At 41.9% G+C, this 16834-nt stretch overlaps 1 protein-coding gene across 3 annotated transcripts in view; it reads right to left on the bottom strand.

Moving 5' to 3' along the window:
- Positions 1–14975, bottom strand: part of FOXK2 (forkhead box K2) — a 59608-nt gene extending 44633 nt beyond the window's left edge. Inside the window, exon 1 of one of the 3 annotated variants that reach the window (XM_048075890.2) lies at positions 14893–14975. In XM_048075890.2, the coding sequence (XP_047931847.1) occupies positions 14893–14960 (68 nt within the window). In that variant the 5' untranslated portion in view covers positions 14961–14975. Of the gene's footprint in view, positions 1–2546; positions 3072–14887 lie in introns of those variants that run through there. The other 2 variants (XM_048075891.2, XM_066980142.1) reach the window with 2 other exon arrangements.
- Positions 14976–16834: the final 1859 nt, after the last annotated feature.

Raw genomic sequence — 16834 nt, forward strand, 5'->3', positions numbered from 1 at the left:
ATTAGTGACAGAGATGGATGCTTCATTCTTAGTTTCCAAGATTGCTTCGAAACCAATAGAAAGAACAGGCCACTCTGTGTTTTTTTGTTTTAACCTCACCTGCCATTAAAGAAAATAAAATTCAAGTGATTGCGTAGTCATACGCAAAGCATATTACTGGCAACGCTGCAGGATTAACCACCACCACCAAAAATAGATCTAGTGATTACTTGAGCTGGAGGTTAGCAACCATCAATCTTCAACTCGCACCAAAACTGCTTCCCTTCCAGTCACGTTTCAGGTGTCAGTTAATGAGTACATTACACAGTAACTAAGTTTGATTCTTAAAATCCAGGAGATCATCTTCAGTGTGACCAGTTAAATCTACAATGAAACTCAAGAACACAGCTACAACGTTATTAGTCATCAGCAATTCACAGTAATGACTTGCCATAAGCAGATAACGTCTGCTTTGAATTTGTCTGAAGACGCCTATGCTAAAAAAAAAAAAAAAACTTTGTAAATAATGAAACTACTATTTCCCTATAGAACACCAGTAAGACTTTCCTTCTCTTATGAAGCTCTGTATTTTTAAAAAAGCAATAAAGCAGCATTTGAGCTTAACCACCGATTTAACTATGACCCTGTTGAATGTGCCTGCCCTTCAAGCTAAAACTCGTCCCCACGCTTGTTGACTAAAGAAATCCGAGTACATTCGGTGCACACACTGCTCCATTGTTTCTAGCCAGGACTGAAGGTATGCCACCTTTTATTTACATGATTTATTGGAAGATCACACCTTTATTTTGTAAGGAGATAACTACTTTAACCGGCTTACAGATCTTGAAACGGAAAGCTACAAGCGTGCAGTCTAAGAAGTGGTGTAATCACTGAGCACAGTAAGTTTCAAGCAAGTGTAGTTTCTGTAAGCACCACCTACGTACACTCATGAAAAAAAAATTAACTGCAGAGAAGTTTTCATCATTGTTCACTAAAAAACTGACACAAAAAATCCGTCAGTATTCTCTTTCCCTTAAAAAGACAACACTGACAGGAAAAAAATAAATTACAAGTCAACAATTACATGGACAGCATGAAGCAGCAGTAATTTTTTTCCTGAGGAATTAAGCATTTAACAGAATGCTACTGACTAAATTACTCAAACTAATTCTAGACTGTTTGTAATCAACATATGTAATGCACAATGACTTACTTACAATTACTGTATTGCACCAAACTGTTTATAAAGAAGGAAGTATTTGTTCTGTATTTCATAAACGTTTTAGATTAAAATATAGACTAACCACATGCCAAACGATTATTAATATTAAAAAGCAGAAAGCAAAAATAGAAGTTACAGTTAAAGGTCAAACAAGTCATCCAACTGTATTCATGATTATACAACTCCACACATAACTGGCACTGTTAAAGCCTTTCAGAATGAGCATTTCCTAGAAAGCAGAAAGGTAAGACAATTTGATTTTTTTACAAAGAAACAAGGTGGGGAAACTAACGCTAAGACGTCAAAGTGGAAAATATAAACCATCAAAGGCCTAAAGAAAGTTTAAAAACTTGTAAGACGTTAAGAATGTGTCACCAACGGCACGTGCTTAGTAAAGCTAAAACTCATAACCTTTTAGGTACTTCTTAGTCAAGCCACCTAACATTATTCTGAGCCAAAACACTTTCACTTTTCCCACGAGACTCCTCAGAACACAGATCACTTATTTACAGCTCAACATAACCTTAACCATGGTAGGTAGGCCTCACGTACTCTTCTAGAAAATTATTTTGCAAGGACAGTTAATATTTGCTAATGGCAAAGGAATGTATTACCGTTTAAAGCCTCCTGATGCACATACTGTCACATACAGAAACAGGTCTTAAAACACTAGGACTAGTGAAAGTATTTCATGTGGATGATTCAGTTTAGCCATTAAAAAATCACTGGTACAATCCGGCAACGAGTAGAAACCGCCACAAAAAATCTGAAGGCAATCCCCCCCCAAATAAACCCTCTACATTCAGTAAAAGCACCGAGGGTGTCACAAGGTTTACTCAGCACCGATCCTCAATTCAAAAATCCCAGATATGCGGATAACCACTTGACTGGTTCCCTTTGAAGCACGTAAACAATACTCAAGGGTGTATCCAGTTCTGTTTGCTCATTACAATACCTCCGAGCACTGCTGCACACAGCTTTGCTCCCAAACTCACACCAGCTCCGTGCAAGACAGGGCGCTGGAGCAGGGTCACCGTTTATCAGCCGCCAGCCCCGGGCTCCCCGGCTCCGCAGCGGCCCGGAGGGCCGGGCACGGGGGGCGGCGGTGCGGACACAAGGCGGGGAGGACGCGGCCGAGGGGCTGCTGCCCTGGAGCCGCAAGGGGAGCACGGGCGGCGCGGAAGGAGGCCTAGGAGGCGGCCGGCACGGCGACGCTGTCACCCCCCGGGTGGCTGCCGAACGGCGACGGGCCGGGGGGGCAGCACCCCGCCGCGACACCCGGGGGGAGCACGGGGCAGCGCGGCCGGGCGGGGGCAGGCGGCAGGCCCGGCCCCGGTGTACTCACACTCGGGGCAGCTGCAGCGGCGGCGCCCCCCGCCTCTGGAAGACGCCGTCCACGAAGACGCCGTTCTTGCCGAGGCAGCGCAGGTAGAAGTCCCCCCCGCCGCCGCCGGTAGCAGCGGCAGCAGCCGCGGGGTCGCCCTGAGGCGCAGGAGGCGGCGGCCCGTCGGAGCCGGCCGGCGGCGGCGGCGGTGGCGGCGGCGGGGGCGCGGCGGTGAAGATCTCCAGGTGGCGGCGGGAGATGAAGCTGGAGTGGCCCATGCTCACGTCCACCGAGCCCTGCGACGAGTTGCGGCCGATGGTCACCGAGCGCTTCTTCATCAGGTACTCGAACTCCCGGCCCTCCAGCCGCGCCACGGCCGCCGCCGCCGCTGCCGCCGCCGCCGCCATCTTAGCGAGCGAGGGAGGGAGCGAGGCCGGGAGGCCGCGAGGCAGCGAGGCCGCCCTCCGCTGCGCCCCTCCGCCCGCACCGGCCCCGCAGCCGCAGCCGCCGCCAGCCACAGGCAGGGAAGGGGCCGCCGCTCCCCCCTCCTCCTCCTCCTCCTCCCCCCCCCGCCCGCCCTGACGCACTCCGCCGCCCGCTGATGGACGGCGGCGCGTGGCCAATGGGCGGCCCGCACGCCCATGGGGCTATGGCGGCGCGGCCAATGAGGAGCGGCGCTGAGGACGGAGCCGCGCTGCACGTTCGGGTGGCGGGGGCCGGGAGCGCGGGGGAGGGCTGGAAAACGCGGAGCGGAGTCCCGAGCCCGGAGCGGAGCCGGCAGCGGGCAGCGCCCCCGCGGCGGGGCAGAACGGGGCCGGGAGGCGAGGCGAGGCAGGCGGGGCGCGCTCGGTCTGCCCGCCGGGGCCGTGTGCTGCCGGCTTCCCCCCGCAGCCCCTTCCCTCCTCCCAGGGCCGGGGGCACCTGCGGGAGGCAGCGCCGGGCCCCGGAGGGAGGCCGCTGGCCCCGCCCGCAGCCGAGGTCGGGCGGGCAGCACATGCCCGGGGCTGGCTGTAGGGCAACGAGCGGGGGGAAACCAGCCCGACACCGGGAAGGCAGGCAGGGGGGGCACCCAGCCACGCTGCAGGGGGGTGGCACCTGGGAAGCTGCGTGCTTTAACTCCCCCCGTCAGCCTCAACTGATCACAGAAAAAAAATAGGGTTTTGCACACCACAGGGATTTGACAGCCTTTTGAGAAGGAGAAAAATGCTAGAGGCAGCTCCCCATCTTGGGCACTATGACATCCACATCATACAAGTGCAGTGCTTTAAAAGTTTCAGGCGAGACAGTCTATTTGCGCGTACACCTGACTCAGCCCTAGTTTTCTCTAAGAACTAGGGCACAAGAAAGTAAGCAAGCGATCTGACGTGACAAAACAGAATTAGACCTCCAATCGCTGTAACAGATTCCTCGCTGAGGGTCAGAGCACATCAAAGAGAGAAATGTCACAGAAGATATGAAAAAGTGATCAAGAACCCACATCAGCTTTTTTTTTTTACTTCAGAATATTACAGGTTCCCAAAGGGAAGGCATTAGTTGTACTTACTCAAATGTAGCACCTGCATCGGGAACAACGTACCTGACCAAAACCCTGTCAACACGTCTGCAGTGCTCCTCTGTTACAAAGGCCAGGCACTGTCAGGATTGAGAAGAAAACAATTAAGAAGCACTTTTGCCTATAAACGGTGAAGTGGGTGCTAGAAATTATCTATGTCTATAAACAGATGTATACACGGCACACTCTTCATCGCAACAGCCCAAATAGCCTGACATTTCCAACTTAAGTTGCGTTTGTTTCCCAGACAGTACTGGAGTTCATTTATTAATTCAGAAGACATAAATGCTTTCCTCAGTGGTACATAAGTGCTCTGCAAGTATTGGCAATAATCTTTAAAAACATTCTTATGCTCTGGTCAAAACCAATCAACTCACTAACAAACACCCAGTACTAAATTTGAAATTCAAACTTCTGCTTTTGCACGTCTGAGCCAACAGAGCTTTAATCGTAGAAATCCTACGTGTATGAGCCAGAACAGCACACGGTGGACGCTACCTGCAAGGTCTGGCAAACCTTATTTTTACTCCTAGGATTGTGTCAACGCTTGCTATAAACAACAACAATACAGTTCCAGAACAGTTACGTCCATTTATCTGATTGCATTATCACATCAGACACAGTGAAAAATATAGCAACATTTAGAGAGCTGGTTTCTTTTACGGAAAACTTCAGTTAAATCTTGCCCACACTTTGTTATTTAGAATCAGAGTTCCTTCTATACCAACATATGTTTGGCACAGAAAAGATGCAGCATCAGAGAGCCAGTTATGACTCCCAGATTCTCAACGTTTTTTTTTTAATCTCTTGGCTGTGGTCTGACTATAGCAATGTTGTGCCTGCTTTGCTAACAATTGGTGAGGGATCCTGAGGGGTACGCCGGCTGAACATTACCAATGGATTTCCATCTCCTAACACACTCCCACGCCCACAGCTAGAGGAAACAGGCCGATTGGGACAGCAGCCAGGTAGATTCCCATCAGGCCAGCAGCACTTTCTACCACTCTTATGGTTGCTCAGTCTGCAAAACTTCGAAGCATTAATGATACTTTAACGTTTTCCATTATGTGAATCACAGCTTTGTTTAATTTGTGTTAATTTATGAATAACATCCGATCCTAAACTCACAAGCTGATATTAGTTCCTGTTCTTTTCATAACGGAACGGGGTAGGGAACAGTTGCTAACACAGAATGCCAAGTAGAGCTTTATAATATACACTGAAAATACTTTTGAGTGTCCAACGATCAGTATGCTACCCTATGGAAAGTGTCTAGCAGAAAGTCTGTTTACTTTCCTATTTCCAACACTGTAGAGCAAACAACAAATTCTGTTGTCGAAAGTAATACTCATTTTAAGATCTTGCTGACATCTTTCTGCCAATGTTTTTCTAAACTGGTGCAGATTTAGTCACTTTCTTTGTGACCATACAAGAATCACAGTTTTAAGGTCATTCCAGCCTGCCCACTTGTAGTTCTGTTTTCTGTTGGATAAAGGGGGGAGCGGAGCAGTTGGAAGTAGAAGGACCATTCAATCTACACACAATTCGCCTGAGCTATTTCTGAGCCTCTTCATTCCCCAGAAATCCACCAAGTGAACATAACCTGGTCCTTATCTTGGAGCTGCACAGCAGATACATATTATTCCACCAATTTTTTCTCCATCAGCTTTGAGGGTAAGCAAAAAGACTTCATTCTCCCCCATCTGCCCTATGGTTACCTTGACTATTGAGGACAGAACTGGGGCTCCAACCTACTGACCAAAATTTAATCTTCTGAGGTGCCGCCATTGCCACTGAAGCAAACGAAGGTCTCAAAGCAGTCTCCACACTTTGCCTCTCCTGGCCCTCTGTGCCAAGTGGCCAAATACTCTCCAGTTCACATCAAATTATGCAGCAGCGTATTTGCACCACAGAAACTGAGACTCAGCAAACCTTATTTCATCCTCTAACCTTACAACAACCTGACTGAAGTTTAACAGGAACGTATAAACACTATATAAGGTCTAATTTATTAATACTATTTTAATTAGTAAGCTGCCTTTAAATGACTACATTGGATGTGATCTTTTTTTTCTGAAGCCCATGCTATAGCAACACAAGGATGTCCATTTACAGTCTGCTTGTGCTTGGGGCTAGTGAACTGTCTGTCATATAACCAGGGGTTTTCTTTCCTCAGCTTTCACATTACACACGTGCTCTGTACAGAGGGCTACAAAGCTGTGAAGCAGCCTTCTCAAGACGCACATTTTCACCAATCCAAACACATGGGATGCCACCAGAGCAACTAGATGAATAATCAAACAGATTAAGTGACCTTAATTGCTTACTTTGACACAAGCAGCATTAAACAGCTTTTAAAAGCCATTAGGGGCTATCCATAATCTTTTTATTACAGCAACTGTCACAAGCTTTCAGTAAGATTTGATTTTTGTTAAACAAAAACCTAAGAAGTAAATTTGCAAAACCACTCTTCAATAACATTCACATGCAGTTTAACAAGGTAAGCACCTCAAATATCAAAACCTGCACAACTGAATAAAGATTTCACATATTTATATCCCCTTCCTCAGCACCTGCCAAGCACACATTTTTTTCTATTTACTAGGTGAGAAGACCTTAGTAAGCAGTAAAAACTTCCTCCAACACAGCCTCAAAACTGCTGCTATGCACGACCACGTTTCTAAGTAATCCTGATAACCACACTTGAACTCCTTACATGCTTAACTTTAACAGTGTGTGTAAAACTTATTAGGATTCATGCTGTGATTCGGTTGCTTTCTCACAAACGCATTTTTTTTGTCATGGGTAAGTATTAAAAAAGCATCACGTAATTACTGCAAAATGTTAAAAATAGCAAACGATCAGGATGGTGTGAAGCTCCTGTGTTAAATACTCAGCCAACTCTTGAAGTGACTTAAGAATAGAAAATAGTGTTTTTTCTCAAATTAAGAATTGGAGAAGATAGTGTTTTACCTCAAATTAAGAACTAATAGAAGATAGCGTTTTACCTCAAGAGTTTTTTTTTTTTCTTCCAAGGAGTCTTTCAGATCTCATTACTTAAGTAATAACAGAAAAGGACCAGAAAGCATAACACTTTCAAAAGTGCCTGATCTTAAGGGTCTTTTCCATCCGAAATGACCCCAAGATGAACGTCTCTCCCCTAGTTTCAGAGTCTGGTTTTGGGGTGCGGAGTGGCCGCACCACAGGAGACCTCAACTGGATGTTTAACCTTGCCCGCTACCCCATTTCCCTACTCTACAGCATCCTATTGACCTCAGAGAAAAGGAAACAAGGGCTTCGAGAGCCAGGACAGCCCTGGCAACGGGGGTCTACCCGTGCAACCCCCCCCCCCCCAAGGCGCGGGGTCCCTCCTGTGAGGAGAGCTCGCTTTCCGCCCTGCTACCCAGCCTGCTCCGCGCCCCCAACGCCTCATGGCGGCGGCGCCCCGGGCTCTGATAGACCGCAGCCAGGCAGCGGGGGGGGCTTAGCTCCGCGGGCCGTGCATTTTACGGCAGGAACGGAGCAGGGCTCGGCTCCACCGTCTGTTTGTAAACACTACGAGGCCGTGGGCGGCGCCGGGAGCGCGATCCCGGCACCGCCCCAAGGGTTCTGTGAGAAAAACGGGTCCGGGCAGGACTGAGGGCGGCGTAGCGGCGTTTTCTGACAGGATTATTTCACGGTTACGCCACAGCCCTTTGCCGGCTGAGGTTAAAACACGTTTTGTTGGGTTGTACGAGCAGTTTTGGGAGGCGAGACCGTCACCCTCGAGCGGTTCTGGGAAACGAGCGGTCACGCGCGTGAAACTGCAATGGAGTTGGAGAAGATGCTGTTGGCAACCAAAAAGATAAAGATAAAGCACGCAACCTTAACGCCTCGGTTTGTTTCAAGCAACAGCAGACGACAAAATTCAGACAAACGCTCTAAATTGAAAACATCCCGTTCACCCTCAGAAGATAATTATTCACAAAGCAGCAGCTCTAAAATCAACACCACAGAAGGATTTTTTTTTTCTTAAAAAGCCACAGCAGCAGTACTGCATGCTAACTGGCAATGCAAAACCCCCACTACTTTGCAACTCAGCCTTGGATGACATACAATCTTTGCCAAATAAATTGCTAATTAATCTCCACTGTTCTATGTTTAAAATAAACACCTCAGTAAAAATGGGACCTCATGATTCAAAAGTTGTTCTAGAGTTTCTTTGCCCACTTCGAACAGGTTACTGGTTTTACCACTAGGCTTGAAGAATAATCAGAGAAGCTGATCTTTACCAGATGCAACATTTACTGTATTTAACATTGAGAATCACAGTTATTATTAGTTATAATTGCAACTGAGCAAAATTCTGTGATTTTTCTTCACGTTATTTTGCCATTTTTGCCACTGTATGTTTTACATACCTGTTTGCTTGGTCAGGACATGTATACAGGACATATATAACTCAAAGTAAACAGTTAAAAGTATCTGTTAAAACATACCTCAGACTGAAATGACTTCTCCATTTTTGCTATTAGACTACATCAGTCCTAGAACATCACTGTGCAAAGGGTGTTTGCTGATTTTTGTTTCTTTGAGAGCTCTGATTGTCAGAATATTTGCTACGCATACACAGCTGTAGGTGTTTGAATAAAATTATCTAACTTGCTATGAAAACTCAGAAAGGCTGGCACTTCTGTTTTAGAGGAACATCACCATTACAATCCATGAAGTTTATTCACCACCATGGAAGGATTTTTACTTTAACTTTTAACTGAACTCTTCTTCAGTCTCCTTCCAGCACTCCCACATCACATAACTTTATGATATGGTATTGTAAATAAACCTAACCTTCCAAGAAAATGAAGCAGATTAAGTTGCCAAGGTCCAGCTTATCTGGAACACGTTTTTGGCATCTGAAGGAGGAAACTGTAGTGGTACCAATATCATACATGCCAGATGCAGATTCTACTAAAACAATAATAGAAGTTGTGGTTTAGATGGCAGAAAAATAGCTGACAATTGGGAGTGGAGGGTAAGACTATAGCCAAACAAGTACATGATAAAATCCTTTACATTGGTCAAAAATCAAAGAGAAATTACAGAAGTGTGAATAAGCTAAATAAAAAAACAAAAGCTGAAGGCAAATTTAAATAAAAACCCACAAAGTATAATTAAGTTCAGTAAGAAAAATGTAATTTAAAATCTTCTTTTCATGATACAGCATTCTAACTTAAGTTTGTCTTTTCAGAAATCAAAGTTTTATCAAGGTCATTGTTTTTTTTTTTTGAAAAATAGATCAGTGCCGTTCCCTAAGCCAACAGAAAACCACAAAGAAAAGATCATTTAAAAACAGAGATGTATTTTTTTGTGCATCTGCCTTTTCTGAAATACTTCTTACCCTGTCCCTAAGGATAACTACAGAACTGAGCAAGATTCAGAGAAGAGTGGCTGAGATGATTAAGTACGAAAACACTTTTACACAAAGGTTAAGGAATTGCAATTGTTTTCAGTAGTGAAGGGACAAACATTATCAAAATAATATAACAAGGACAAAGTTCAGTGAGAAACATCTCATGTTCCATAAACAGATGTTAGAAGGTTCTTGTAAGGTAAAAAAAAAAAAATGGCTTAAGACTCAAACTCAAAGCACCCAAGAATATGCTATAAGGAATATGATGATAGTAACAGTATTTTTCATATCCATATAATGTATTTGGTTTTAGTAGTTTTGACAGTGTAGCCAAAGACTGAGCAACTTAAAACAGTAAATTTTCATCCAATTACCAGGTATATATAAAACCTAACAAGATTTGGTCTTGTCCTTGATTGCATTTCTAAGTACTACAGACACAGGATAGAGCTGTTTGCAGATCTCTCTCCCGAATAATAAACAAAATACTGAAGTACATAAGCCTCGTGTCTGGCCCAAGATACATTCTTATGTTCCTAATAAAGTCTCAAAATAACCCGTATGGTTCTCACATTTAAGAGTATTTCTGTGAAACTGAACGAAGTTTACACCTAATCTTCAAATTATAAATACAAGTGTGTAAAGATCTGATAGAGGGGAGAAAAATGAGAGTATTAACTTCTTTTGAGGAGGGGAACACCTGAACAGTTTCTGATCATAAACTGATTTCTCTGTGGGCAACTAGAGAAACAAAACTGATGTACGGAAATCTGGATGTGGCAGAATTAAATGATTATTTTTCTCCCAAACTGGATGATGAGAATACAACAAAAAGACTATATAAATGATCTGAACAGCAGGAGAAAAAAAAAAAAAAAAACAAATGTTAAAATCCTTTAGAAAAAAAAAGCAAACAAATGCCAGGCTGTACTGATTATGTTTGAGTCCTGCACAAGTCATCAGGTGTTCAACCAACCTCCAGAAATATCATAGAGGGGGCAAACTGCAAACATTTCTAACATGTAGGGATCTTTTCAAGATTCAGGGACATCTTAACGTGGAAAGTAATACATAAAAGAGAGCATAGACTGGTCTTAGATTTTTTTTTTTTTAGTGGTTGTCAAAACATCACTACCAAAATCCTTTTGTTTCCCTTCTGCAGATACTCAGAATCCCAACATACAGTCACTGAAATATCAAGACTAAGAGCAGAAAAATGAAGTCTCAGCAGCCAGATCACTACAGTGCGTTAGAGAACAGCCAACCAGAGTCTGTGATCAGAAAGCCACAGATTACTGACAGACTTTTAACAGAGGAATAAAATCTCTCATCTCTGAGCACTCAAGAAAATATCTAAAGCTCAACTACTCTACTCCAATTTATTTTGCTAATTGAATGAGTCTGTGGTTAGACCAGGTGATATTGGTCTATTTGCATTTCATTCTTAGAAAAAGATCCATGCAACAGACTATTCAAAGCAGCAAATAAACAATCCTCCTCGTGACTCAGATCTGAAGTTTCTTACCAATGTTCTTGTGACATTTTTTATACAGCATTCTGCAAAGCAGACCCATTGCCAACAGGAATTGCCTGTTTGGACAAAACCGAACAGAAGGAAAATGTGGAGCAATTCACTTATTTTCTACAGTTCCTTCATTTACTTGCTACTTAATAACTCTGTCAGATGCAAAGATGCATCAAGGAAAAATAAACACATTGCTCCAAAAAAGACGAAGCAGGAGAAAAATGGCTTCTCAACAGAAGCCATTGAACACTAATGTAAACAGAAGCATTTATATGCATTTAATATATACAGAATAATAAACAATATTTAAAATATATATTTAAAACTTGTCTGAGGCTAGACTACAGCAGTGGAGGAAAAAACTGTAACATGCATCAACTCCATAGCAAACGACATATATAGCACGAGCTATGGGGCTTTATGCTTCTACCAGTCAGAAGCTGTTAATGCAACCTGAAACTTGCTGAGTACAAAGCCTTTGCAGTTTACTACTGAAGATAGTAATATAGCAACCATAGAACCTAAATATGGTGGAAGAAATCTAGTAATTTTCTAACAGGACCCTAAGATACAAACTAAACCAAAAACAGATTAGAAATAGAGCTGTCATACTAGTAGGGAGCAGCTGAAGTATACGTATTTCCCTCTCTCCCAAGGGCACAAACTTAAAATTTAAATCAATCAGCTTTTACACATCACTATCAACTTATCTAATTCAAAATATTTTTGCAAAACATGTCTCCCTATGAGATTATTACTTTTAGAGCATGCCCATAAATATATCTGCTACCCAAATCCTACACTGCAGACTGCTTTCACTTCCTTGCGGTTGGTCAGTGCTGGTAAGTGACTTTAAAAGTTCAATTAATATGATGCCAGCAACTCAATGGTTCAAGTTAGTGTGTTGGCAGGCTCCGGGGATTAAACTGAATTTCTAACTTTATTCTAATGAGTCCCAAATTACTATTTTTCCTCGTTACACCACTAATACCATTTTTGGATGAAATTGCCTTTATTTTGCTCAATAAAGGTCCTCCCTCAAAAAATAATAAAAAAAACATGAACACCCAAACCCATTTAGCAAATAGGTATTAGCAGGAATCAAATAATTACTGATGTAAGCACAGTTATGCAATCTGGCCTGAGATAAATAACAATTAAATTACTTTTTGACATACTCCTACAGCAATTCCCAGTGATGATTTTAATTGCAAATTCATGGTCTTGTCAGATTGAACATGAGGTGAGCGGGTTTTTTTATGTTTTGTTGTATGTGTTTTACTTCCTCTAGCTTTTAATAGAAATTATGATCTATCTATCTATATATATATATATATTTATTATTTCACACTAATCCCAAGAGGCCGGTCTCAGGTTGGACATGCTTTGAAGGTGGCATTATGAATTCATTTTGTGTCAGTATGACAATACCCTTAAGTACTGCAGTTCTTAACCTATTATCTCAGATGCCTTTTAGGGCTCTCATTCTTTTTAATAGCCCATGTACAATCAAAGTGTGTTTCTGTAATGTCACAAGATTTGTATGCTCTCATTCGTTCATTTCTCCATTTTGATTAAACAAAAAAATGAAAATAGAGATTAGAGCATACCCTAAAATTACCAGCAGTAAGTTTTGAATTATATCCAGATACCATTTTCCATGCATAGGTTTTCAACTTATTCTGAAGATCGGACACCTGTGATTCTTTCCATCTTTATGCAAACTTAAAAATGTAAATGTAGCTCAAAATCACTCCATTTTTTTCTTTTGTAAGAAGAGACCGAAAAACTATTTTTTTCAATACAGGAGCTATGGCAATTATTGAGCCAGGCTTTTAATAAGAACACGAGAGGGGAAGAAAAACATGAACGATCACAGAAACATACAGCGTACTATTATTCATCAGTCAATTTTAACTCCTTTGTGAGCCAACAGGCAGTCTGAAGTTGGCAAAAACAACTAATAGTTAAATGTTTGGAAAGCAGGACTCAACAGGAACAGAAACTGTAACTGAATAAAACAAGATTGGAAGGGAGGTAAGCAGGAGAGGAGAAAGAATCACGAGACATCCAAACAGAAACACGCTCCTATCTAATCATCATTCTTGGCCTTTTCAATTCCCAGGAGAGAATTTTCAATAGAAAACTTGCCCTCTTTGAGAACTCATGGTTTCACTATACCATTAAATGCATTGGCACAACATTGCATTTTGGAAGTCACCTTTGCTATTTTACACAATAAAAAAGATCTATATAGTAAAATCATCTTATCTTGCTAACAATATCAAAGAGTAATCAGTTTTGAATAAGTTAATTTGAAACCTTGAAACATCCACAAAGTATCCCCAACCCCCTTTTTTTCCCCCCACTCTTTTTTCCCCCTCCCTTTTAACGACAGGATGAGGCAAAGCAGGGAAACGTAGAAAAGAAAGTTCTTAAAAGCAGCATTTTTGGAAGCTCAGTTTTAAATTAGAATCTTCATATCCTGCTTCTAATGTTCAAGTTTTTAATTTGTCATTGAAAGTAGATACTATTTGTCTAAAATTCCAGTGTAGCTTAAGTAACTGGATCGGCCTTTTCCTCAACACTTTCATGAATGACTACAAGATTAAAAGGTATTTCATGTCAAAGATAAATATTTAGCCAACAGTTCAACGGTAGTGTCATTTCCTGTTCTTGCCACTAGTTCCCATCCTTACAGCACCTCCCATTGTGCCAGCAAATGTTTGGATGACTAAGTGACAAACCAGATTAAGAAAATGACAGGAATGAAGAAAAATTACAACACGATTTTGAAGGTGAATTTTTGTAGCCAGATGAGTTCCCCTGTTTGGTTCACCCCATGGACTCAGAAATTGTGCTGCCAGCGGGAGAGGCCATGGTGAGCCCAGAATAAATGCCCAGGAAAAGGAGGGGAGCATAGCAGCTGCGTCAGCAGTGCTGCTGAAACGTGAGCCTTGGCCTCCTGTTACAAACGCACGTCAGCCTCTCCATTCAGTAGCTGTATTCCAGTTACCCTGAATAGACAGCCTTGTAATAAGTATACGCTCTCGGTATGAAAAGCTTACAAGAACACTATGTACGCTCGCTGCAGCATTTTCAGCCTTTGCTTAAGGATCATTTTCTGGCTAGAGACTACGACTCTCGCAAGCTATCTAAAGAAAAAAGAGAAAAATCAAGTACCTTATTCTCATATATGTATTTGTCATAAACTGAACAATCTTGAAATAAAATTAAGCAAACCCTGATCTTATCGCGAGACTTTAACAAAAAATGCCCTTTTAGAACTACTTTAGATATAGGTAAGCAGCATCTACATGAATCAGAGAACAATTTTGTTTTCTAGATGTACGTGAAAACACACAAAATGCTATGTCTGCAGCTGTCGTAATGTACATAAAACCTCACAAAGTGCATTCTGCTGCGGTATTTGTGTTCAAACCTACACTTGACAAAGCTGATAGTTGTGAGACCACAGTAATATATCGAATCCAAGTGTCAGGATGTTAAAAGACAAGAAAGGTTCTCAACTGTGAGAAAAGAGAAGTCAAGTTACTAGGATATACTAAATATGTTGTAGTTATCCACAAATAGATTTATCTAATTTGTGATTGAAAAATGACACAAAAAGCATCAGAGCTGCTCTGCACAGAGTAAGTTCAAGTCACGTCAGATCAGTATCTGAAGCACAGCATAAACACTACTGTACTAATCTCAAAGCCAGGTTGAAGTTATCTAATACAAGCGAGTTTTAAACCACAGTAAAATCCTATCACAGAAGGTTTTTTTTGTTTTGCCACTGAAGATACCACCTACTGCCCTAGTGTCACAGAAAGTCTTCATTTGAAAAACACGCCACTTCAAAAAACTTTTTTGAAATGATTGCGTAAACAAACCTTACAGATAAAATTCTTCTACCAGAATGTCTTCTAAAGTCTGCAGCAAGGCTGACCATCTAAGCAGCAACATATTGGATAGAAAAGAACTTTGTGGAAAGAATCACGTAGAGAAAGAAAAAAAATGCTGAAAAGCACTAGACCCTTTCAGCGGTTTAAACATCATTCAGCTTTTGCTCTTGCCTTTAATCTTCCTTCTCTATTTTGCCCTGGAACAACACAAACGACTTCGGGGGATGCAGCCAGCCATCGAGAATGGCTGACTTGTAGGTGATCCTGGTTACTTAGATGCATATGGATTCCTTGGTGATTTATGACACAAACAGGGAACCTATTGTCTATTTCATTCTGTAGAGCCTCAACAAGAAAGTAGGCATAAATATCTAATCGACATAGAAAAGGTAAGGCCTGATACTGATACACATGTTAAGCTGGACCTGTCAAAAGGCATTTTAAGAAAAATGCAGCCATCAACCACTGCAGAAGAGGGTCTCCATTCTGGTTTAGTTCCAGGCCCTGACCTTATCCCATCACTTAAGCTGCCGAGGTTCCTCCTACTAGAAAATTTCATAGATATCTTCAGGATGCTTTACCACTGAGGATGAAGAGAAAGAACAGGAAAGCACACTAACTTCAGAAAGGTACAATATCCTATCTTGAAAAACAATGTCTTCTATAATCATTAGCTTTAATATATCCAAAAACCTTTTTCCCAAAAGATGCATATGCAAATTTTCACTTAACACATTAAAAGGCAAAGAAATTTAACTTAAAATCAAGCATTGATTTTTAAGTAGCATCCCGTCTTCATACTAGATACCCTGATTTTTCTATGCCTGTACTGCATGCTCAGAGCACATTCACCAAAGCTTTCTCACTAATGTAAGTATGACCTGATTGCAAACAGCAAACATAATGGCAATAATTAAGAAAGAGGACTTTTGTAGTATGTGGCCACACACAGTATGTGTGGTCATCTCACTTCAGAGCATATTCCCCTACAGACCGAGAAAATAAGGTCTTTCTGGCACATCACGCTTTATGTGCGCAGATTTTTATTTAGCACAAAGCTAATAAAATAATAAATTGCCTGTAATTATATAATTCACGTGTCCAAATAAATACTAAACATCCCCATACTGTCAGGTCACATACCTTAAAAAAGGCAAGTCAATGCTTTGACTACTACAATAACAAATGAAAGAATACACAGAAAAGGGAGAACAGTAACAGAAGTCTTACATTCTGGATCCTACAATCTATAAACAACATTTCAAAATGCTATAAACTATTTGGTGATTTTCAGAACTTCACTAGCCAAGGCCCTGAGTAGCCTGATCCAAACTTGAAGTCAGCTCCACGCTGAGCAGAAGGTTGGATGAGATGATCTTTCATCATGAGGTCCCTTTCAATCCACATTCATTCATAACATAAAATCAGAGTGGAAATGTGTTTGTAGACACATATGTATGCACAAACTCCTGCCCTTTTTCTCTCTAGATACCCCAGCCAGTCTGTGGATAGAGCTGCATCAAACACCGCATGTAAAACAAGATTATAAATATCACTGAGTGGTAGACTTATCTTAAAAAGACATCAATTTTATATTTATATACACAAGAACTACAGAAAGAAGTACTGCTTTATGACCTAAGTGAGGTGGCAAAGATCTAAGACTTCTCTATCTTAGAAGTACCCCATTTATCTGTCAAACCCTTGGCTTCATGAAAACACAGTCCTTACTACCCAGACACTGACTCCGAGAGTGGTGAGGAACCTCTCCGGAATTATAAAGGGATGAAACAGTAATTGCTCCTGCTGAGACATCAGAAAAGAGAGGAAACAGGCTTGTCCTGAGCCAGGTAACCACTCAAACCACAAAAAGACGTTCAGGTTCACCATTCCTCTCTAACCCACCTTTCATTTACACATCTTAAACTGAAACTC

Source organism: Anser cygnoides, chromosome 19 (genome assembly GCF_040182565.1).
Source record: "Anser cygnoides isolate HZ-2024a breed goose chromosome 19, Taihu_goose_T2T_genome, whole genome shotgun sequence".
Classification (NCBI taxonomy): domain Eukaryota; kingdom Metazoa; phylum Chordata; class Aves; order Anseriformes; family Anatidae; genus Anser; species Anser cygnoides.